This window comes from Dermochelys coriacea, chromosome 6 (genome assembly GCF_009764565.3).
Source record: "Dermochelys coriacea isolate rDerCor1 chromosome 6, rDerCor1.pri.v4, whole genome shotgun sequence".
In the NCBI taxonomy this organism is placed as follows: domain Eukaryota; kingdom Metazoa; phylum Chordata; order Testudines; family Dermochelyidae; genus Dermochelys; species Dermochelys coriacea.
Genome location: NC_050073.1, coordinates 34,572,728 through 34,598,071, shown reverse-complemented (window position 1 = coordinate 34,598,071; position 25,344 = coordinate 34,572,728). Strand labels below are relative to the sequence as shown.

Genomic DNA, 25,344 nt, shown 5'->3' with positions numbered 1-25,344 from the left:
CTTTCTGAAGCCTCTCCCAGTCTACGAACATCATTTCACACTAAAAATGCCCAAGAAAACAGCTGAAGTGTTTTCTTTATATTTTGCCACTCTCACCACTCTTGCATTCTGGCAAAGGAAGCCCAATCAATTGCATTTTTTTCTGGTGATGTGTCTGGGATAGGATGTTAGTCAGCACAAATTCACATCTCTTACATTAACAGCAGCTTTAACCATATGCAGCCAGATTCACCTCTCTTTTGGTAAATCGAGAATAAATCCATGGAAGTCAGTGGAGTAAATGTAAAACGGAGGTGATAGTAGACTCAGGCCCATGCACTTTTAATTAATATGGCCTTCATTTGATGTGAAAATTAATTCTTTTTAACCATTTTTCTTTGCTTTATACTTTGGTAAGAGCAGAAGTGTTAAATAAATTATACCAACATGCTGGTAATAATAGGTCTGAAAGTGGGTGATGTTTTCTTATGGGTAAACAAAGGAAATACAAAGTAATCCCAAACTGAGGAATGGTTTCTCAAATTTCCTTTAATTTGACTAAAGTCTGTAAGTTTTTACTTTGGAAAGGACACAGGGTTTGTGTGAATATAAATTCACATAATTATGTGGGCTAAAAAAAAAAGAAATCCAATTATAACTTGTACAGAGTACTTTAGCAACATGTCACAGTCAGATGGCAACTGTTCAGCATCCTGTTTTTAAAGAAAGGGATTTGCCCATATTTCAATATACTTGTTCAGAACTGCTCAATGATAGGATTTAAAATTATCTGGAAATAAAAATTATTACTAATAATGCTTAATATATTTGCACCTTCTGCCTGTATTTATTTGAAGATTTATGTAACAGAGGAGGAAGTCAAGATAAAACCACATGAAAAAAAAGAAAATAAATGAGAGAAAACCCTCTAAACTTGTATGCTGTCATCTAAAAACATACATAACTCTCCAGTGGCCTGAGCTGTGAGGGTCAGGGCAATCTTTACCCTCTGACCACATGAGTCCTGCTAATGTAGCAAACTCACAAAAGACAAAGAGCTGGTGTTGCCCTTTAGAGGAATTTAGTATGATAGTTCTGTGTGATAATAGCACATTATATCTGCATTAAGTTGCTGCAGTGTATCAGAAACATTTATCTCCTCAGAACGCCAAGTGATTTCTTATAAACAGCTGCTTGTTTTTAGAGGTGTTATTTTTCTGAATTTCTGACAGTTGAATATCATACACTTCAAAAAGGCTGACTCCGTTCAATATGACTGATCACCTTTTCTTCAGGCATCAAAATTATTTCAAGTTTCTGCCATATGTAATGATAATCAAATGCAACTTGAAATAAAAATATGTATCTCTCCATCTGTATCTTTTTCTATAGCGCTGTAGGTGTGTATATATGGTGGGGGGAGGACTAGTTTAGATAGCAAATATTACCACAGAGGAAATAGTTTGAATATATATAATACAGTTCTTAAAACATGGTTCTCATGGGGGAAAAAAAAGAGTTGGCTACCTGACTGTATACAGACTTTGAGGTATACTTGACTGTAGACAGACTTCTAGAGACGGATACTTTGTAATGTAGCAGTTTTTACAAAACATTCTAAGAATCTCCTAGACTGTCCATTCAGTTCTTCAAAGTTCATTCTCTTCTTCCTTTTAAGGAACAGATATGTTTCATTGTACCTGTATTTCTCTCTTCAACAGAGCCAGTATTGTGCAGAAGCGAATTATTTATTTTCAAGACGAGGGGTCTCTTACCAAGAAACTATGTGAACAAGGTAAGATGAACCAGGTCCTCCCTTGGCCCTCTTTGAAATATTCCATCGGCTGCTTCTTGCCCTCTGTATCTAGTTTAAACTGCCACACCTCAACTTTGATGTTCTGCACAACTCTGTCCTGGTATAGATTTGGTATCTGCTGTCTGATGTTTTCTCACCATTGACGTGATCCTTCTTACTATTTTCATATCCTTTTCCCACTTCCACCCTTGTACTTCTTTCATGTGGACCTATAGGTAGGGCACACCCTCCCAATCACCAGGCAATGACTTCCACACTTCACATTAAATTGTGTTCACTTATGCAAATCTCTGTGTTTATAAGTAAGGGCCAAGCCCTCCTTATCATTCCCTGAACTCTGCATAGTGCAGGTGTTTCCAAGATGATAGGGAGGTGGAGATAGAGGTGGAATTGTTAATGATTATCTCTGTTTCTACATGGAGTGATTATTCCTCTCTAGAGTGGTCGGATTTATAAAGAGATAATGCCTTAGGTAGTTCCATTTCTTTAGTTACCCTATTGTCTTGTCTTATGTTTGTCTTCATGTTAACTCCTCAGGGCAAGGACTGTCTTCATGACAATGCAGACTCTCTTGGGGGAAGATTTTCAAAAGCAGCTAAGGGACTTGAAAGTCAAGGGGATTTGTGTGCCTAAATCCATCAGGTGCTTTTGAAAATCCCAAGATCAGTGCTTAACAAGTCTGTAGAACTAGGCAAAAGAAATGAGACAAGTGGCCCCTAAACTCAGTTTGCTTGGCAAGTAGTATTGCCTTCCTCTTTCTCCTGCTATGTAGGATTCAATTCTAAACATTTTGAGAGTCTTTCTGTCAAGCTGTCTTTAAACAGAGGTTTAATTTGAGGAGATTCAAACTTGAAGAGGGGGCTCATTAGTCGGATTTCCTGGAAAGGAATGATGATTTCTTTGTGCAAAAATGCAGAGATAATTGTTGTAAGATGATACCACCTCTATCCCCTTCTCCCCACCAGTTTGGAAACCACTTCAGCTGTGTCTAGTTTAGGAGATGCTAAGGAGATAACCATTTGATTTTTGGGCTTCAAGTTAAGACCTTGGGTTAGTTTAATCTGGCCCTGACTACAATGTGCTTCATTTTAAAGAAACCGTATGTGTGCTAGTAAGATGCTTAACTGGATTTAATAAATGTGACATCCTTGATGCTAGCCAAGATTCTCATATGCCATTATGTTGTTCTCTTTCATACATTCAAGAATGCACATTACACTCATTAAAAATAACCTTTCACATTACGAGTGGTGAGTATGTTGAATAAGACCACTGCAAGCAAGCAAAATAAATGAAACTGAGACAGCTGTGCATGTTCCTGAGAAGAGAGAGAACAGTAGAAAAGCAAGGACATGAAATTGGGAACAGGAAATAAATTTATATCATGTGTATACTAGGAAAATAGGTTGTGTTTAAAAAGTATTAGGTAAACATTTTAACTAACAAGTTTTTAAACACTAGTGTAGACAGGGCAAGTCATATGTAAAACATGTGAACTGGTCATGGTCAACCATGTAAATGGGAATCTCGGGTTGATCATGACCAGTTAACATATTTTTAAAGGTGTTAAACCTTGTCTACGCACATGTTCAAAATGCGTTAGTTAAAACATTTCAGCTAACACATTTTTAAACACAACCTATCTTCCAAATCTAGATGGAGCTTTAGATAGGAAAAGGCATATTAGGCCTGTAAGTGAGTTTTGTGCTTTGATCACATTCAGTTGTGACCTGAAGGCACAAGGCTGCATTGAGTGCTAGGGAAAATTGTGGAGCTGCACGGCCCAGCAGAGAAGGCATTATACCACAAGCAGACACAATGCCTCCTAGGACTCCTGGGGAAAGGGGGAGGGTATGTGGTCACTGGCCATGCTTTTGGAGAGACCAGCATATGCTGCTTTCAGAAGGTGCAGTGTCTTGGCTCTAGCTCCTTCCTACTTCTTCCACTCCTTTGGAGAGGCTAGTGGCACTAGCTTGGAGAAGTCTTTGTGCTCAGGAGATTGAAAGGTCTGCTTTTGTACTCCACTTCCTGTACAAGGCGTCCAGTACTCTTCCTTCCCGTGTTCACTCACACAAGAGTCAAAAACAGTCTGATCCTCCTTAATCTCTTTTAAGGGCTGACAGATAGGACAATTTGTTACTGTTGGCTTCTTATTAATTCACAAAAGAAAACAGAGCTGTATTTTAACTAGAGTTAGGCTGATGACATCGTGTTTGGCTTCAGCTCTGGATTATATTTAGATTTGGGCCTGAGGTTCAGTTTTAAGGCTAAATCAGAGTGCAGCTGTTCTTAGGAAATTTTGATCCAAATAGAAATAAAAACCAGAAAAACTGCCCAGTGTTTGGACCTGAAGTGGAACCAAAACCATAGTGGCAGGTTCAGATCCAGGGATATGAAGCCAAATCATTAACTCCACTTTGAAATATCAAGATTCCAGTTTTGGCCCATAGTTAATTGTAACTCAAAATTATAAAATACTAGGAGTTATGCTGAGATACTCGTATTTATAATTGGAGTTTTGCTGTCATCTGTTGAATTGCAACCGAACATTTTCAATAACTGCTTCTACTGCTGCTTTTTTAGACTCGACCTTTGAGGGGGTGACTGATAAACCAATCTTAGACTGTTGTGCCTGTGGAACTGCTAAATACAGGCTAACTTTTTATGGAAACTGGTCAGAGAAGACACATCCAAAAGATTATCCAAGTGAGTATTATTATTTTATTATTACAGTAGAATCTAGAGGCTAAAATAAGGAATGTGGGGATTCTTGGTGAGAGGTGATAAAACTAACCTACAGAAGGACAGTCTAAATCAGGGATCGGCAACCTTTGGCATGCGGCCCACCATCATGGCTCCCACTGGCTGCAGTTCACCGTCCCTGGGGGCTGCGGGAAGCGGCGTGGACGGAGGGATGTGCTGGCCGCTGCTTCCTGCAGCCTCCATTTGGCCTGGGAATGCGAACTGCAGCCAGTGGGAGCTGCAATCGACCGAACCTGTGGATGTAGCAAGTAAGGGGACTTACTCTAGCGGGCCGCATGCCAAAGGTTGCCAATCCCTGGTCTACATTATGATGAATACATATAATATTGCCAACCCCAAGTGTTCGAAAATCTCAAGTCAGTACCCCAAAAATCAAGAGGTTGGTTTAAAAATCATGAGATTTTAAAAATTAAAATTGGGGTTGATTTGCCTTCTGGCATTTGAGATTTGAAATGCGCTGTTGTAGGGTCACATTTTCAAGCTTCTCTTTGCAACCATGAGGGTTAGAAACTTATTCTCTCTTTTTTTTTTTAAGGAGTCTCACATAATTACATAAGTCTTGGTGCTGAGTTTTTAGAAACACAGGAAATATCACAAGATTCAATATAAAATTTTGAGTTTGCAGCAGTGCATATGCCCAGTCCAATGACCATATGGAAAGACTCCCATTGATTTCAGTGGGCACCGAATCAGTCTGTTAATGAGGTTGGCTGAATGTGTACAGCATCATTTATGTGTTCCTCTTTCTTTCACAATGCTAGCTGGATAAATGTACCAATCTTAAAATACAAACTTTTTTCCTAATTTAAATCAAGTATTGCAAAGTTTCTAATCTACAGAATCAGTGGTTTTATGGCAATAAAATGCAAATAACTGTAGAAAATTAAATCTACAAAAACATGCATAGAAAATGGGGATCTTCATTTGTTTTTTATTCTTCTTAGTTCCCCTCTTTGTCTTTTCCATCTTACATTTGTTCTTTAAATATGATCTTCATTATCATTGACAATAAAGACAGGTAAGAGGCTTAGGGATGAAAGTCATATATTTATTTGGTCTTTAAGCTTTGATAATATGTTGTCTACTGCATGATCTTTATTAAAACTTTTGTGTGTAGCTTTTCTTTTTAATTTCACTGTCACCCAATGTGGTGAATTTTTGTCATCAGTCAAAGATTTGTCTGCATATGAATTGTTTCTTGATACTGATTACACTGTTTCTGTCTCATGTTTTGCTTTATTAAGTTGAACATAGAATAGTTCAGATACAGCATCATGTGGGTTAGTACAAGTTTGCGATGCTATACTAAAACTTGTTTGACTTGCTGGTTGGGCAACAGAACAAACACATGGAGGATAAAACAAGCCATAGTGCCAGTATTCACAGTGATACTCTTTTGAGATATGAGATGATTTGTGTACCTGCTAAATGGTACCCATTCAAATTCATTGTGTGCATAGATTTGGTTGGCATTACGGAAACATTTTGAATAGATGAATCAAATTATTTCTTTTCACTTCCATGGAATGTATCTTATAATTGATCATGCTTTCTTGCATATTAGAACATTAGAATGGCCATAGAGAGTCAGACCAATCGTCCATCTAGCCTGGTATCCTGTTTTCTGGCAGTGGCTGATTCCAGATGCTTCAGAGGGAAAAAACAGAGAAGGGCAATTAGCAAGTGATCCATCTCCTGTTCAGTCCCAGCTTCTGGCAGTCGGAAGTGTAGGGAGACCCAACGTATGGGGTTGCATCCCTGACCATCTTGACTAATAGCCGTTGATGGACCTGTCCTTCATGAATTTATCTAATTCTTTTTTGAACCCCATTCTAGTTTTGGTCTTCACAACATCCCCTGGCAACGAGTTCCACACGTTGCTTCGTGTGCAGCAATGCTTCCTTATGTTTCTTTTAAACCTGCTGACTATTAATTTCATTGGGTGACCCCTTTTCCTTGTGTTATGTGAAGTGGATAAATAACCCCTCCTTATTCACTTTCTCCATCCCAGTCATTAGTTTATAGACCTCTACTGTATTTCCCCCCCCCCCCCCCCGTTGTCTCTTTTCCAAGCTGAACAGTCTGACTTTTTAATCTCTCCTTGTACGGAAGCTGTTCCATACCTCTAATCATTTTTGTTCTCTGTACTTTTTCCAATTCTACTATATGTTTTTTTGAGATGAGGGGACCAGAATGGCACAGAGTATTCAAGTGTGCTTGTACCAGGGATTTATGTAGCAGCAGAGATGTTTTCTGTCTTATTATCTATGCCTTTCCTAATGGTTCTGAGCATTCTGTTGCTTTTTTGACTGCTGCTGCACACTTAGTCCACATTTTCAGAGAATTATGCACAATGATTCCAAAATCTTTGTTGAGTGGTAACAGCTAATTTAGATTCGATCATTTTGTATTGTGACAAAGTTCCCGCTCTACCTTGGTGGGTCTTGTGCTTATTGGCGGATTTGCTCGCCTTGGAGCTTCACGGCAGCCCTCAGCTTGGCTGTTTTTCTGAATTCACAGTCCAGGTCGACTCCTCCTGTGTCTGACCAGGAGTTGGGAGGATTTCGGGGGAACCTGGGCCCGCCCTCTACTCTGGGTTCCAGCCCACGGCCCTGTGGAATGCAGCTGTCTAGAGTGCCTCCTGGAACAGCTGTGCGACAGCTACAACTCCCTGGGCTACTTCCCCATGGCCTCCTCCCAACACCTTCTTTATCCTCACCATAGGACCTTCCTCCTGGTGTCTGATAATGCTTGTACACCTCAGTCCTCCAACAGTCCGCGTTCTCACTCTCAGCTCCTAGTGCCTCTTGCTCCCAGCTCCTCACATGCACACTACAAACTGAAGTGAGCTCCTTTTTAAAACCCAGGTTCCCTGATTAGCCTGCCTTAATTGATTCTAGCAGCTTCTTGATTGGCTGTAGGTGTTCTAATCAGCCTGTCTTGATTGTCTCCAAAAGGTTCCTGATTGTTCTGGAACCTTCCCTGTTATCTTACCTAGGGAAAAGGGACCTACTGAGCCTGGGGCTAATATATCTGCCTTCTATTACTCTCCTATAGCCATCTGGCCCGACCCTGTCACAGTATGTATAGTTGGGATTATGTTTTCCAATGTGCATTACTTTGCATTCATCAACATATAATTTCATCTGCCATTCTGTTGCCCAGTCACCCAGTTTTTTGAGATCCATTTGCAACTCTTTGTGGTCTGCTTTAGTAATTTTTTATTGTCTGCAAACTTTACCACCTCACTATTTACCTCTTTTTCCAGATAATTTATGGCTATGTTGAACAGCACTGCTCCTAATACAGATCCTTGAGGAACCCCCCCATTTACCTCTCTTCACATTTAAAATTGATTATTTATTCCTACCCTGTTTTCCCATCTTTTAACCAGTTACTTATCCATAAGAGGACCTTCCCTCTGATCCCATGACTGCTTACTTTGCTTCTGAGCCTTCGATGTGGGACCAAGTATACTATATCCCAGGGCAAACTTTTTCACCTGAGGGCCATACTGGGGAATAGAAATTGTATGATGGGCCATGAATGCTCACAAAATTGGGGCTGGGGTGCGGGCTCTGGGGTGGGGCTGGGGATGAGGGGTTTGGAGTGTAGGAGGGTGCTCCAGGCTGGGATCGAGGGGTTTGGAGAGCGGGAGGGGGATCAGGGCTAGGGCAGAGGGTTGGGGTGTGGGGAGAGGCTCAGGAGACGCAGGCTCTGAGCAGCGCTTACCTCAAGCGACTCCCGGAAGCAGTGGCACATCCCTTCTCCGGCTCCTACGCAGAGGCATGGCTAGGCATCTCTGCACGCTGCCCCATCTGCAGGCACCGCTCCTGCAGCTCCCATTGGAGCATGTAGGAGGCAGAGCGGGCTTATCCCATGGCTTCTGGGAGCTGTGTAGTTTGGCCCAGACCCAGCCCCCCCGCCAGAGCGGGGCCGAACTGTGTGGTGCAGCCCCAACCCAACGCCCCAGCCGAGGAGGAACTAAGCTGCGTGGTGTGGCCCTGTCCCAGCGCCCTGGCCACAGTGCCTGTATTCACACCTCAACGTGGGACAATTTGACACCTCAATCCTGTGTTGACACCTCAATCTGGGACAGTTCTTCATATTGGTCATCTAAAAAGAATGGCTCCAGTGTGGGGATCTTCCTCACATCCTCTGCAGTGAAGACTGATGCAAAGAATTAACTTGAGTTCTCCTCAATGGCCTTGTGTTCCTTGAATGCTCCTTTAGCACCTTAATCATCCAGTGGTCCCACCAGTTGTTTGGCAGTCTTCATTCTGATGTACTTTAAAAAAATTGCTGTTCATTCTGGGGTCTTAGTTGTCTTCAAATTCTTTTTTGGCCTGCCTAATTATACTTTTATGCTTGACTTGACAGAGTTTGTTCCTTTTTATTTTCCTCAATAGGATTTGACTTTCAATTTTTAAAGGATGTCTTTTTATCTCTAACTATCTCTTTTACTCTGCTGTTTAGCCATGGTGACATTTTTTGGTACTCTTACTGTTTCTTTTTTTTATTTGAGATACATGTTTAGTTTGAAAGTTTCTGTGTTGTTTGCAGGCATTTCACTCTTGTGACTTACTTTTAACTTCTGCTTAATTGGTCTCCTTATTTTTGTGTTTTCCCCCTTTTTGAAGATAAATCTTACTGTGGTGGGCTTCTTTGGTACCCCCGCCAAAAGAATGTTAAATTTAATTACATTATAGTCGCTGTTACCCTGAGAGGTTCAGCTCTATTCACTTCTTGGACCAGATCCTGTGCAGCACTTCGGTCTAAATAAAGAATTGCCTCTTCCCTTGTGGGTTCCAGAACTAGCTTCTCCAAGAAGCAGTCATTAATGGTGTCTAGACAATGTTATCTCTGTGTCCCATCCTCAGGTGATATGTTCCTAGACAATATGGGGATAGTTGAAATCCCCCCATTATTATTGGGTTTTCTGTTTTTGAAGCTCTCTAATCGCCCGAGCATTTCACAATCAGGTCAGACTAGACGATCATAATCGTCTTAAAGTCTATGATTTGATGAATCACCGTCAATATCCTGATAAGGTGTTTGGTGGCATATTCCTACTGCTGTACTCTTATTATTTAACATGGAATTTCTAGCTGTAGAGATTCTAAGGTACTGTTTGATTCATTTAAGATTTTTACTATATTTGACTCTATGCTTTCTTTCACATATAGAGTCACTCCCCAACCTGTGTGACCTACTCTGTCATTTCTATATATTTTGTACCCTGGTATTACCATGTCCCACGGATTATCATAAAGCCAACACAATCATTGAGCTACTGCTATCAAAGGTAGTGACTCTGGGAAATGTGCAGGTCATGCTAGATGGCTTTGCTGCAATGGGATTCCCTAACTGTGGTGGGGCTATAGACAGAATGCATATCCCTATCTAGGGACCGGACCACCAGGGCAGCCAGTACATAAATCGCAAGGGGTACTTTTCAATGGTGCTGCAGGCACTGGTGGATCACAAGGGACGTTTCACCAACATCAACGTGGGATGGCTGGGAAAGGTTCATGACGCTCGCGCATCTTCAGGAACTCTGGTCTGTTTAAACAGCTGCACGAAGGGATTAGAAAATAACTGTTGGTGATGTTGAAATGCCTATAGTTATCCTTGGGGATCCAGCCTACCCCTTAATGCCCTGGCTCATGAAGCTGTACACAGGCAACCTGGACAGTAGTCAGGAGCTGTTCAACTATAGGCTGAGCAAGTGCAGAATGGTGGTAAAGTGTGCATTTGGACGTTTAAGGGGTCACTGGCGCAGTTTACTGACTCGCTCAGACCTCAGCTAAACCAATATTCCAGTTGTTATTGCTGCTTGCTGTGTGGTCCACAATCTCTGTGAGAGTAAGGGAGAGACGTTTATGGCAGGGTGGGAGGTTGCAAAATTGCCTGGCCGCTGAATACACACAGCCAGACACCAAGGAAGTTAGAAGAGCACAGCTGGAAGCGGTGTGCATCAGAGAAGCTTTGAAAACCAGTTTCATGACTGGCCAGGGTACTGTGTGACACTTCTGTTTGTTTCTCCTTGATGAAAACCCGCCCCCTTGGTTGACTCTAATTCTCTATAAGCCACCCGCCCTCCCGCCTTTGATCACAGCTTGCTTGCAAACGAAATAGTCACTATTGTTTAAAAAACATGTATTCTTTATTAATTGATTATAAAAATAGGGAGATAACTCACAAGGTAGCCTGGGTGGGGTGTGGGAGGAGGGGAGGAGGGAAGCAAAAGGCCATTTTAAAACTTGTTGAATGCCAGCCTTCTGTTGCTTGGGCTGTCCACTGGGGTGGAGTGATTGGGTGCCCAGAGCCTGCCTCCCTCCCACCCCCGCGTTCTTGGGTGTCTGGGTGAGGAGGCAATGGAACTTGAGGAGGTGGGAGGGCGGTTAAGCAGGGGCTGCAGCGGCAGTCTGTGATCCTACTGCCATTCATGAACCTCCACCAGATGCTGGAGCATGTCCGTTTGATCCCGCAGTATCCCCAGCATTTCCTCATGCCTCCTCTGATCTTCCTGCCGCCACCTCTCCTCACGTTCATCAGCCACTGTCCTGTACTCTGCTATTGTGTCCCTCCACACAGCTCTGTCAGTGCCAGACGACTACATGAGCTCAGAGAACATTTTATTGCACATGCGTTTTTTTCGTCGCCTTATCTGCGATAGTCTTTGGGACAGAGGAGGGAGGCTTGAAACATTTGCAGCTGCTGGAGGAAAAAAAGAGAGTGAAGTATTTTAAAAGATACATTTTACAGCTATACCCTTTCACAGTGAACAACACTATTCACATTACATAGCACATGTGATTTTGATACAAGGTCGCATTTTGCATCTTATATTGAGTGCCTGCGGCTTTGGTGTTAAAGATCACACACGCAAGGCCGGGCAACAGAATTCAGCTTGCAGGCGGCCATGGTAAGCCATAGTCTTTCGGCTTCTGCAACCTTCATAGCAGCCCCCTCCTTTCCCATACCAAGCAAAGCCCGTTGAGTTGGCCATTTATTGCTGCAGTTTTCCTGTTAACATGCAGCAGCAGAAACCAAACTAACCCCCTCCCTCCATCCAATTCTCTGGGATGATTGCTTTTCCCCACCCCCCACCTCCTGGCTGGTATCAGGGAAGATCCCTGCTAGTCAAACAGCTCAGTGCCAATGCCCCCTCCCCCCCACTGCGTGGTTAACTGTGGGGAGGATTTCTTTTCAGCCACAGGCAAACAGCCCGATAGGAACAGGCACCTCTGAATGTCCCCTTAATCAAATTCCCCCATTTCAACCAGGTCACCATGAACGATATCACTCTCCTGAGGATAACACAGAGAGATAAAGAACGGATGATGCTTGAATGCCAGCAAACACGGGGACCATATGCTGCCAGGCTTTGTCATGCAATGATACCAGATTACTTGCTACTAGCATAGCGTGGTAAAGTGTCCTACCATGGAGGACGGAATAAGGCTGCTGTCCCCGGAAATCTTCTGCAAAGGCTTTTAGAGTACCTCCAGGAGAGCTTCATGGAAATGTCCCTGGAGGATTTCTGCTCAATCCCCAGACACGTCAACAGACTTTTCCAGTAGCAGTTCTGGCCACGAATGCATCCCAAGTCCTCAGGGATACTTAATCATTAAAAAACACTTGCTTTTATAACATGTATTATATTTAAAAAGGTACACTCATCAGAGGTCTCTTCTCTGGCTTCGTTGGGTTGGGAGGGTATTTCAGTCAGGATGATAAAAAAGATCCTGGCTGTCGGGGAGAACCGTGTGCTGTGTGCTCTCCCCAAGCTTGTCCTCCTGCTCCTCATCTTCCCCATCTGCAAAATCCTCGGCCATGGCGGAAAGTACCCCATCATCGGAGTCCATGGACAGGGGTGGGGTAGTGGTGGCGCCCCCCTCCCCAGAATTGCATGCAGCTCAGTGTAGAAGCGGCATGTCTGGGGCTCTGTCCTGGAGCATACGTTTGATTCTTTGTTTTTTTTGGTACGCTTGTCTGAGCTCCTTACGTTTCACGCGGCACTGTGTTGCGTCCCTGATGTAGCCTCTGTCCCTCATGGCCTCTGAGATTTTTTGAAATGTTTTGGCGTTTCGTCTTTTGGAACGTAGTTCTGATAGTACGGATTCCTCTTCCCATACAGTGATCAGATCCAGTAACTCCCGTTCAGTCCATGCTGGAGCTCTTTTTCGATTCTGGGACTGCATGGTCACCTGTGCTGATGAGCTCTGCATGGCCACCTGTGCTGATGAGCTCGCCTGGCCAAACAGGAAATGAGATTCAAATGTTCCTGGGGCTTTTCCTGTACACCTGGCCTGTGCATCCGAGTTCAGAGTGCTGTCTAGAATGGTCACAGTGGTGCACTGTGGGATAGCTCCCGGAGGCCAATACCTTTGAATTGTGTCCACACTAACCATAATTTGAAACGGTGATGTTGATTTCAGCACTAATCTCCTCGTTGGGGAGGAGTACAGAAATCGGTTTTAAGAGCCCTTTATGTCGAAAAAATGGCTTCGTTGTGTGGACGGGTGCAGGGATAATTCGGATTTAATACTGCTAAATCCGACATAAACTCATAGTGTAGACCAGGCCTTAGAGGAAAATGAAAATTGAAAATTAAAAGTGAAAAGTAGTTGTCAAAATTGCTGTTTAAAATGTTGAGGCCATCCAACTATTAAATTAAAATAAAATCCTGTTCACTATTGACAGTGTTGAATCACTGACTATTTGTCATATCATTACAGAAATGTTCACAAATATATTTTCAATTCAGTGGTTTCCATAAAGATAATATGGCTGTCCATCATATTATATATCACCTTCCATTTTAATTGGAGAAGATTTCTCATATTGATCTCCCAAAGAGAATATTATTTTAAAATTCATAGTACCTCCCATTTATTCATTTACAGTAGGAGCTACAGAAGGAGAATATTCTGTTTTTCACGCTGTATGGTGTCAATGTTGGTAGGAAAAAATCCTCCCTTATCAAGAGCAAATTTAGAAAATTGAGTTTTTTGGGGTTTCTTTTTGGTTGTCTCTGACAACTGAAAACTGAAAAAGCTAAAATTTCCCTTTGCCCTGACAACAGTAATATATCTAATATATAAACAAGATACAAACACTTATATTTCTCATTCATGTTTCCCTCTAATTTATTTGCTAACTCTTATCTTAACAGGTTCCAAGACTATAACATTGACCTTTCTTTACATTTGTATTCTTTATGACTAGCAAACAAGAACTGCAGAGAAGCATTATACAATTGTGACTTTAAAAATAAATAAATAAAACCTAGCCAAGTCCTAAACACTATTATAACGTGTAGTATATTCTTTCCTCAATACACAGGAATTTCCATACCATGCTCTATTTTATGTGCTTTAATTTACTCCAAAGAACTGTTTATGCCAAAGAGGCATTGTTTTTATGATAAAAAAGAGCTTCAGCAAGCTATTTGACAAAGCCTTGAACTCAAGCAAACATCACTTTCCAAGTCCAAAAACACTTCACTTTGTTAGGCACACAGTAAGGGATGTTACACTGAAGTTACACCGTGAAGCTGAAGAACTTGTGTTCAATTAAATTTAAAATTGTTATGTGTAGGAACCAACAGAGCTGAAGAATCCACACAACAATGCTCAAGATGAAATCACTGCATTATACGCTTGTTCTGAGTGTGTTGTTCTTCAAGTGCTTGTTCACGTCCATTCCACATTAGATGTGCGCGTGCTGCGTGCATGAGTGTTGGAAACTTTTTCCCTTAGCAGCTCGCGGTGGGGCCCCCCGAGTGGTGCCACTGTGCCGCGCATATATACCCCTGCCGGCCCGACCCCCACCAGTTCCTTCTTACCGTCCACGGCGTGGAACAACCTCTCTCTCTCTCTCGTAGAAGAGCAGTCCCTTAGCCTTCAGAGTAGCTGTTATCAGTTCGTTAACATACCTGTTGTGGACACTTAAGTCATTAGGTGCTTGGTGGCTTCCAGCAGCCACCTTGGGCCGCAGGGAATGCTGCAGGCCCACGGCTTCAAGGTTTGCACCACGTGCCGCAAACCTATGCCAAACTCGTGTCTACATTGCCTGGCGGATGGACATCAAACTGAACAGTGTAGGATTTGCAAGGCGTTTAAGCCAAGAACAAAGAAAGAAAGAGACTTTCGTCTAAAGCAGCTGTTAATGGAGGCTGCATTGCAGTCGCTGGACCTGGAGCGCCCAACGCTGGCTGAGGCTTCCTCGGTGCGTAGTGCCCTGGAGCTATCGAGAGATCCGGCACCAGCTAAGCACCATAAACTGTCAGCCCCAGAGCACCAGGCAGGCCCTGGCACCGCTCATCCTCCCTGGTGTGGCCCCCAGCGCAGCCAAAAGGAAGGCGCAATCATTCCCCTCACAGGAGACTGGGGCCTCCCAAGGCCCTGAGCACCGATAAGAGCGGGAAGGCTGTGGTACCGGCGCTGACACTGGCAGTCCCGGCAGCACAAGCCCCACCAAGCACAGACCTAAGTGAGCTCAGTGTGGATGATGGGCTCGAGGGCATAACGGATTTTGAAGGTGCGCTCGAGGACAGCCTACCAGACCAGCCACTGGATCCATCCCTTTGTTTCCTGAACCGCCTATCCCATTTCTCCCATGAGTAGTCCACCATTACGTCAGACCGTTGGGTCTTACGCATGGTGTGGAACGGGTACTCGCTGCAGTTCGCCTCCCCCCCGCCCCAACTTCCCTTCCCTGTCCTTCTTCAGGGACCCTTCTCATGAGCATCTCCTAGAGAAGGAAGTCCACTTGATGCTAGAGGCGGGGCAGTAGAGATGGTGCCGCACAGCCTAAGGGGGAAGGGGTTCTACTCCTGGTACTTCCTCATCCCCAAAGCCAAAGGGGGCCTTCGCCCCATCCTAGACCTGCACGGGCTCAACAAGTTCCTGGTCAAGGCCCGGTTCCGCATGGTCTCTCTAGGCACCATCATCCCTTCCCTGGATCCGGGGGACTGGTACGCTGCCCTCAAAATGAAGGACGCGTACTTTCATATCGCCATCCACTCAGCACATAGGCGGTTCCTACATTATGACAGGTTTCAGAGTAGCAACCGTGTTAGTTTGTATTCGCAAAAAGAAAAGGAGTACTTGTGGCACCTTAGAGACTAACAAATTTATTTGAGCATAAGCTTTCGTGAGCTACAGCTCACTTCATCCCCACTGTATTTTCCACCGAATGCATCTGATGAAGTGAGCTGTAGCTCACGAAAGCTTATGCTCTAATAAATTTGTTAGTCTCTAAGGTGCCACAAGTACTCCGGTTTCTACATTGGCTTCACCATGGGCCAAGAACATTACCTGTTTGCGGTTCTCCCGTTCAGTCTAGCTGTGGCCCCAGGGATGTTCACGAAGTGCATGGCAGTGGTGGCGGTCTTCTGATGGAGGCAGAGAATCCAGATGTACCCGTACCTCGACGACTGGCTCCTGACAGGCCAATCCGAGGCAGAAGTGCGGGGCCATGTGGAGGTGGCCCTGAGATTGTTCCTCGAGCTGGGGCTCCTGATCAACATCCCCAAGTCCACGCTCGTGCCCATGCAGAGAGTGGAATTCATAGGAGCAGTCCTGGATGTGGTGCAGGCCAGGGCAAGCCTTCCAGTATCCTGATTCCAGGCTATCCAGCAAGTGGTGGCCTCCCTTCGCCAGTTTCCAACGACAATAGCCGGGTGCTGCCTGTGACTGCTGGGCCACAGCATGCATGCACGTGGTCAGGCATGCCAGACTGAGACTCAGGACTCTGCAGGCGTGGCTCGCTCGGGTGTACTGCCCAGGCAGGGACCCCCTTGACTTGGTAGTGACAGCCCCAAGGGACGTGCTGGACTCCCTGCTGTGGTGGCAGTCCCAGTCTGTGGTTTGCGAAGGCATCGTCTTTGCCACCCCACAACCAGACCTGATGCCAGTGACGGACGCATCAGACCATGGATGGGGGGTTCACCTGGGGGACCTCATGACGAAGGGGTTGTGGTCCGGAGCAGATCGGTCACTCCATATTAATGTGAAGGAGCTCAGGGCGGTTTGTCTTGCCTGCCAGACCTTTCACGCCACTCTGAGTGGTCACAGCATGACAGGTCTGACAAACAACACTACTGCCATGTTTTATATAAACAAACAGGGTGGGGCTTGTTCCTCATCACTCTGTCGCGAGGCTCTCCTCCTCTGGGACCTTTGCATTGCTCATGCAATTCACCTCGAGGGGTCCTATCTCCTGGGGGTACGAAATGAGCTGGTGGACTCCCTCAGCAGGTCGTACCACATGCACGAGTGGACGCTCAGGGTGGATGTCATGGTTTTGCTCTTCTGCAGGTGGGGGTTTCCCTGGGTATTTGCCACCAGGGCCAATGCGCAGTGCCCGCGGTTCTGCTCGTTCCATGGCCACAGCCCAGGCTCACTCGCAGATGCACTTGCGATCCCGTGGAGAGGGGGCTTGATGTATGCCTTCCCCCCTGTTCCCCTTGGTGCACAGGGACTGGTGTGGCGGTGATCCTCATCACCCCAGCCTGGGCCCATCAGCACTGGTACACATCGCTCCTAGAGCTGTCAGTGGAGGCCCCAGTAGTCCTGTCCCTACACCAGGACCTCATTACACAGGATGGCGGGTGGCTTCTCCACCCCGACCTACAGTCACTGCACCTGACGGCATGGAGGCTCTGTGGCTAAATGCCCTGGAGAGCCAGTGCTCCCTTCCCATGCAGCAGATTCTGCTTGGCAGTAGAAAGCCCTCTACCAGGGCGGCCTATATGGCCAAGTGGAAGAGGTTCTCGTGTTGGTGTGAACCCCAACAGGTGCGGCCGTGCCAGGCCCCGTTGCAGGCCATCCTGGAGTACCTCCTGCAACTCAAGCAGCAAAGGCTAGCCCCGTCCTCACTCAGAGTGCACCTGGCAGCCATCTTTGCCTTCCATCAGAGTTCTCGGGGGGTCAGTGTTTTCCCACCCAATGGTTCCTTAAAGGGTTGGAAAGGGTGTTCCTGTACTCCCGCCCCCCAGCCACCCCAGTCCCTCCAACCTTAACCTGGTCCTCTCTAAACTCATGGGACCCCTTTCGAGCCCCTCGCTTCCTGTTCTCTCCTCCACCTTTCCTGGAAGGTGGCATTTCTGGTTGCCATTACCTCGGTGTAGCGAGGTGGTTACCCTCTCCTGCCCTGTGGGGCTTAAAAGCCAGCCCTGGGAGAGGGCAAGGAAAGCTAGGCTGATTGGGGAAATGGCACAGCTGGGCCTATAAAGGGGCTGCTAGGCTGAAGCTTAACCAGTCTCTCTCTGCATTCAGAGAGGGAAGGGCCTGGCTGCAGGGACCTGAGGGAGTACCTAGATTGGGGCAGGTCTGAGGGGGAAAGGCCAGGGGAGCAGGGGAGCTCCGGCCTGGAAACCCCCGGGCTGCAAGGCCTAGATTAGGGCCTATTAGGTACTGGTGTTGCAAGGGGGTAGACAGAGGCAGCAGGTCCAAACCCCTTCGCCTGTGAGGAGTGGCTGATACACTGCAGTCTGCCCAAGGATCAGGGCTAAGCGATGACTGGCAGTAGCCAAGACTGAGGCAAGGTGGGGATAGTGGGTGGGGAGGGGAGACCCTCAGGGCTTGTTGGGGTTTACTGCCGGGGGCAGCACCCCAGTGAGAGGAGGCACCAGGTCCTGGGAGGGACTGGGGCCGGAGGTGAGGCGGATCACCAGATGGCAGAGGGCGCTCCAGAGGCTGACGAGCTAATTCCCAAGGACAACCAGCAGGAGGCGCCGCGGGGGGGGGTCCAGCTCTATGACACTCAGCCAGAAGGGTGTCCGAACTGAGGACCCTCACCTCTGAGCCACCGTATACAGTATTTCACAAGGACAAGGTGCAGCTCTGGCCGCACCCCAAGTTCCTCCCTAAGGTGGTCTCTCAATTCCATTTGGGCCAGGACATTTGTCTGATGATGTTCTTCCTGAACCACCATACGGACCCGAGTCATCGCAGCTTGCACACCTTGGATGTGCATTGAGCGCTGGCATTCTATTTGGAGCGCACCAAGCCCTTTGGTAAATCCGTACAGCTGTTTTTAAATCCGTACAGCTGTTTGTGGCTGTAGCCGAGAGGATGAAAGGCCTCCCAGTGTCAGCGCAGCAGATTTCGTCTTGGATTACAAGCTGCATCTGGCGTGCTCACGGATGTTCTGGCCCCGGTGGTCATGGCCCACTCAACCAGGGCGTAAGCGACTTCCAAGGCATACCTAGCACAGGTCACGATGCAGAGCTGCCACCTGGTCCTCTGTGCACACCTTCATGACATACTACGTGGTCAACCAGCAGGCCAGAGAGGAAGCGGCGGTTGGCAGAGTGGTCTCCGAGCAGTTGTTCCGTGACTCCTGTCCTCCTCCAGTGGTAAGCTTGTGATTCACCTGTATGTGGAATGGACATGAACAAGCACTCGAAGAAGAAAAAACGGTTACTTACTTTCTCGTAACTGTTCTTCGAGATGTATTGTTCACATCCATTCCACCACCCACCCTCTTACCCCTGTCCGAGTCGCCGGCAAGAAGGAACTGGAGGGGGTTGGTTATGCACGGCGTAGTGGCTCCACTTGGGGGGCCCCCAGGAGCTGCTAAGGGAAAAAGTTTCTGATGCTTGTGCACGCGGCATGTGCACACCTAATGTGGAATGGATGTGAACAACACATGTTGAAGAACAACAGTTACGAGAAAGTAAAAAGAAAAGGAGTACTTGTGGCACCTTAGAGACTAACAAATTTATTAGAGCATAAGCTTTCGTGAGCTACAGCTCACTTCATCGGATGCATTTGGTGGAAAATACAGAGGGGAGATTGATATACACACACAGAGAACATGAAACAATGGGTTTATCATACACACTGTAAGGAGAGTGATCACTTAAGATAAGCCATCACCAGCAGCGGGGTGGGGAGGAGGAGGAAAACCTTTCATGGTGACAAGCAAGGTAGGCTATTTCCAGCAGTTAACAAGAATATCTGAGGAACAGTGGGGGGTGGGGTGGGGAGGGAGAGAAATAACATGGGGAAATAGTTTTACTTTGTGTAAATAGTTTTACTTTGAGAAAGTAAGTAACCATTTTTTCTGATGGCACCAGCTGACTCTAAATCAGAAGAAGAGCAGAGCTAAAGAATGATAATATTATCTTTCTCTGTATGGTTTCAATATTGGTCAGGGAAAAAGTCTCCCCTTTTATGAGCAAATGTAGAAAAAGGGGTTTGGGTTTTTTTTAGAAGAGTGAACACAGTATCCCAAATGATCACTTTTAAGTGCTTTTGCTTTCTTAAGTATCAGAGAGACTGAGAGATTTTAATTAAGGTCTTGTTAGACTTGTGAACTTGGATAGACATAAGACAAAAGAAATAGCAAGTACACTTACCAGACACATTTTCATGAGTTATCACAGCTCTTGATAAAAATACTTCTGGAACCCAAATGCTGTATCTATTACATTTGGCTCATTGAAATGGAACCATTAGATTTCCTCTTCATAGATTCATAGATACTAAGGTCAGAAGGGACCATTCTGATCATCTAGTCTGACCTCCTGCATAATGCAGGCCACAGAATCTCACCCACCCACTCCTACGAAAAACCTCCCAGACCAGAAAATAACCGTTGGGGATGTTGAAATGCCTATAGTTATCCTTGAGGACTCAGCCTACCCCTTAATGCCATGGCTCATGAAGCCATACACAAGCAGCCTGGACAGTAGTTAGGAGCTGTTCAACTATAGGCTGAGCAAGTGCAGAATGGTGGTAAAAGGTGCATTTGGACGTTTAAAAGCGTGTTGGCACAGTTTACTGACGCGGTTAGACCTCAGCGAAACCAATATTCCCATTGTTATTGCTTCTTGTTGTATGCTCCACAATAACTGTGAGAGTAGAGGGGAAGACATTTATGGTGGTGTGGGAGGTTGAGACAAATTGCCTGGCTGCTGATTACGCGCAGCCAGACACGAGGGCAATTAGAAGAGCATAGCAGGGCGCACTGCGCATCAGAGAAGCTTTCAAAACCAGTTTCATGACTGGCCAGGCTACGGTGTGACAGTTCTGTTGGTTTCTTCTTGGTGAAAACCCACCCCCTTGGTTCACTCTACTTCCCTGTAAACCATCTGCCCTCCCCACTTTGATCACCGCTTGCAGAGGCAATAAAGTCATTGTTGTTTCAAAATCATGCATTCTTCATTAATTCATCACACAAATAGGGGGAATAACTGCCAAGGTAGCCCGGGAGGGGTGGGAGAGGAAGGAAGCACCGGGTCTCTTACATCCGATGAAGTGAGCTGTAGCTCACGAAAGCTTGTGCTCAAATAAATTTGTTAGTCTCTAAGGTGCCACAAGTCCTCCTTTTCTCTTACATTTTGCTGGCTGAAATAAATAGTGCATAGAGCTGTCCAGTGGCTTATAGACATTTAGCACCATTTGTGTTTTTTTGGCTAGTGCCCAGATATCATGGAAAATGGAGAACATTCATGAATAATAATTTCACCTGCTCTCCCTAGCAAGTACATGGTAGACACCAAATTGTCAGTGCATTTCTAAGATACATTGGTCTGTGCAAAAAGCAGCATTTAAGCTTGTAAATGGGGGAAGTGAAAACACAAATGAGAAGTGAGGTACATCAGTGGATGATTGCCTATATTTCACTGGCCTTCTTGAGAGTTTTGAGGCCACTCTAGTGAGAAATAGGGAATTTATCTATTTGCCTCTGTGAATGTGGGGTTCATTCCAGAGAAGGTGAGTTTCCTTGGTTTTTTTAGGGAATCACTAGCAGGATAAGAGCAGTTTTGGGGAGTGAAATAAGGTATCCATTCACATGGGTGTGAGAGATCCATGAAGGTGAGTTGGAGAGTGCGGGAAAATGTTGTGGGTTTTCAAGAAGCTTAGGGCAGGTAGTGTTTTTCAGTCTGCTCTGAAAGTCTTCATTTGGGTATGTAGCTGGGGCAGCTGATTCCCTTCAATAGATACCTTTCAGTAGGTAAGAAGCTTGAGTGATATTATGGCTCAGTAGATTTAGGGTGGGCTTGAGTTGTAGGGGCTTAACGTCTTTTGGACCTGGTCATGGCATTTAGGGAAGAGACCCCTTGGAAGACATGGGCCACTAATGTGAAATTTATTATATCCACCTTACTGGCCATGCCAGATAATTTTCTCAGGAATGCAGGGTGTCAATAACCTTGCTCATATTAAAAGTGTTGAATACAAAGTCAATGACTATAATGTCATCACCATTCACGTGTGATTAAGGATGAGGGCTCTGAGTTCTCATGCATGACAGACACATAGTTGGATAACACTATAGGTTCAGTAATTGCCCAGTTGGGCATTCAGTTCAACATAAACCAAATAAATGTCACAAAGGTGATGTGGCTGTTTTGTATTAATCTGATTTTAAATGCAGGAAGTCTCCCACCCTAAATCTGGATCTGATACGTTGCCCTCGTATATGAATCAAAGAGTGGGGATTAATTGCTGTCCAGATTGTACGGTCTACTCAATAGAGGCCTGGCTTGAGTTGATAAATTCTTCTCGATGGTAGCAAATTTGTGCCTGATGGGAATAGATATGGAATCTTCTCTACTTGAGTTTCAGCATGTGTCACTCACTAAGGTACTGGAGATGCAGGGAGAACTGTAGGCTATGACCTGTGAGTTAGATCGGTATCCCTAGTAAAGGAAAATGTGGGATTCTGAGACTATCATTGGAGTGGATTGACCACATCTCCCTTTGGTGTGACAAAGTGCCAGTCTTTGTTAAAGAAGTGATTATTAGAGCCTGCGTCAACAAACCGTCTCTAGGCCCTGAAGTCTCTCCAGCTATCATCCTGTCTTGAATTTTCCATTGTGGGGTAGATCATTGTGACGGTTGTGGTCAAAACAGCTTTAGCAGCCTCTGAAGTTCTTAGACCTCCCTAATTCCAGTAAGTTTGCATTTAGCCTTGGCCAAAGTAAGGAGACTATGCTGGTAGTATTGCTAGATCACCTCATTTACAGTTTCTAGCAAAGTCCATCTTGAGAGGCTCCATAGCTTTCTTTCTGAGATCTCAGTTGGTTCTTTGTTGTAATTGCTTCCTCTTTTTGTTGTATTTTCCTCAGTATTTTTTCTAACTCCTTATTTTAAACTGCTGTTTATTTTTCTATTATTTCTAATCTATTTTCTGTTCTCTTTTGATTATTTTCCCTTGTGTTTGTTTATTTCTACTTCATTTTCTCCCCCACTTGCTTTTTTGATTTCAGTGTTTCACCTTTGACTCTTCTAATTTGCATTTCTTTTGTTTACTTCATTACATACTTTAACTGTCCATTCTTCTCTCTGCTTTCACTCTATGTTTGTAACTCTCATCCTTCCTCATAGACTATCAGGCTTGGAAGGGACCTCAGGAGATCATCTAGTCCAAGCTCCTGCTCAAAGCAGGACCAATCCCCAATTTTTGCCACAGATCCCTAAATGGCCCCCTCAAGGATTGAACTCACAACCTTGGCTTTAGCAGGCCAATGCTCAAACCACTTCCTACATACCAAAATAAATATGCTGGGGGGATTCTATTTCTTATTCCCTCAATCTCTTTCCCACACCCCCTTCCAGTATACGCTATAATCTTTCCTTCCATTAATCTCTGTGCCTCCTCACCACATTCTCTCTCCATCTACCTGAGTACCCCATTAATGCCCCATTTCCCCTACAGCATGCCATCTCTCCATTATCATTGTTTCTCAACCCCTCCCCCCCCCACAAATGCTCTCTTGCTCTTTTTCTTCTTCTTCTTGTATTTTATGGCATAGCAGACTCACTTCCAGGTTCTGGATTTTATGATATATAGTTAGTCTTTCTTTTTCTCCAGTATTTTTTTTTAAAAATGTAATATTATTTTCTTAACGATGCCCCATTTCCTGGATGCTCTAACTAGGTATTTTAGTGTAAACTTTGCCACTTTTAGGTGCCTGAGTTTGTCATACAAAATCCCCCTATTAACATTACACTCTTTACACTGCCAGAGGATATGATTAACCATTTTTTTGACCTTGTATGTCTCACACAGCCCATCTTTGAGTTTATTAATTAAGGCCAAATTACTGTTTAAACCACAGTGTCAGGAAAGTATTTGAAGTAGAGCTACCTCACTCTTTCTCTCAAGTTCTTGCAGTATATCAGCATTTTTGATTCTAAGGCAGACTTCATGAAATCTTTTCCTTCTGGTTTCTTTTATTTATACATCCTGCTACTTCTTTCTGAGCTCATTTTAAAAAGATTTTTAAATCCCTGTTTACTTAGGAGGATCTCTGTCAATTTTTTTTCACTTTTACAGTGTTTTTGGCTACTTTGTCTGCCACCTCATTTCCTGCTATCCCACCATGTGCTGGGATCCATGCTACTTCAGTGTTTACTCCCATCTGCGCCAATTTTGTTAGTAACAATATTTTATTAATTATATCATTTCTGCTATCTAAATTCCCATTTTTGATTGCCAGTAGGGAATCTGACAAAATGACAATGGAGGTAGGTGGCACATCCAGTATAATGTCAACATTAGCACTGCTAGTTTGGCCATCAAACAGTTTCAAAATCTGATAATCGAATGGATTTCTTTATTCCATGTGTTGGGACATAGAATGCTGTCCCCACTCTCCTGGTTTTCTTATCTTTAGACCCATCCATAAATATTTGGTAATGTTTCCCCATTTTATCACATAAATATTTATTTGCTGTATTTAACAGATTTCACTCTCCTTTTCCCCTTTTAATTTCATTATACCGTTCCACATTTATATTGTGGTGGCGGGGCATGATTTTCCACCTATGATGTGTGTTCCCATGGTTATATATGCTAATATCTTATAGATATTTCTTTTATCTTCATGCCTTTCTCCATACTTTAATCCTATTAACATAGGTATTTGGGGTTTTTCCCCCATGTTTTCCACTGAATTCCCAGTATTCTTCATATATTTGTTTAATGTTTCTATCTTCCCTGTTCATTTTTGCCCAGAAATTTAAAGCTAATAATTTTGTTCTTAATGCTACAGGCATGTCATCAGCACCTCTCCTCATTATTCAGAAAGAGGTTATAAGGGAAGCACCATGTGCAACGCGTAATGCCTGGGCTTGGTTGAGTCTAGCATCCTTAGGTTCATTTTTGATGCTCAAGTAAACATTTGGCATCAGTATTCAGTGACTGTGTTATTAATGCTCTATAAAGCATTACCACTGCTTTCATATCAGTGCCCTAGGTGACTCTGGAAATCCTTTTAAGTATATTGAATTTACTTTTACATTTATGTACAATATTTTCCAGGTTTCAGAGTAGCAGCCGTGTTAGTCTGTATTCGCAAAAAGAAAAGGAGTATTTGTGGCACCTTAGAGACTAACAAATTTATTAGAGCATAAGCTTTCGTGAGCTGCAGCTCACTTCATCGGATGCATTTGGTGGAAAAAACAGAGGGGAGATTGATATACACACACAGAGAACATGAAACAATAGGTTTATCATACACACTGTAAGGAGAGTGATCACTTAAGATAAGCCATCACCAGCAGCGGGGGGGGGGGGGGGAGAGGAAAACCTTTCATGGTGACAAGCAAGGTAGGCTATTTCCAGCAGTTAACAAGAATATCTGAGGAACGGGGTGGGGGGGTGGGGAGGAGAAATAACATGGGGAAATAGTTTTACTTTGTGTAATGATTCATCCATTCCCAGTCTCTATTCAAGCCTAAGTTAATTGTATCCAGTTTGCAAATTAATTCCAATTCAGCAGTCTCTCGTTGGAGTCTGTTTTTGAAGCTTTTTTG

At 44.5% G+C, this 25,344-nt stretch overlaps 1 protein-coding gene across 1 annotated transcript in view; it reads left to right on the top strand.

The window, feature by feature from the left end:
• SPON1 (spondin 1) overlaps positions 1–25,344 on the top strand; it is a 320,275-nt gene that overhangs the window by 89,339 nt on the left and 205,592 nt on the right. Inside the window, exons 4-5 of the mRNA XM_038407513.2 lie at positions 1,701–1,774; positions 4,379–4,501. Coding sequence (XP_038263441.1) covers positions 1,701–1,774; positions 4,379–4,501 — 197 coding nt within the window. The remainder of the gene's footprint in view (positions 1–1,700; positions 1,775–4,378; positions 4,502–25,344) is intronic.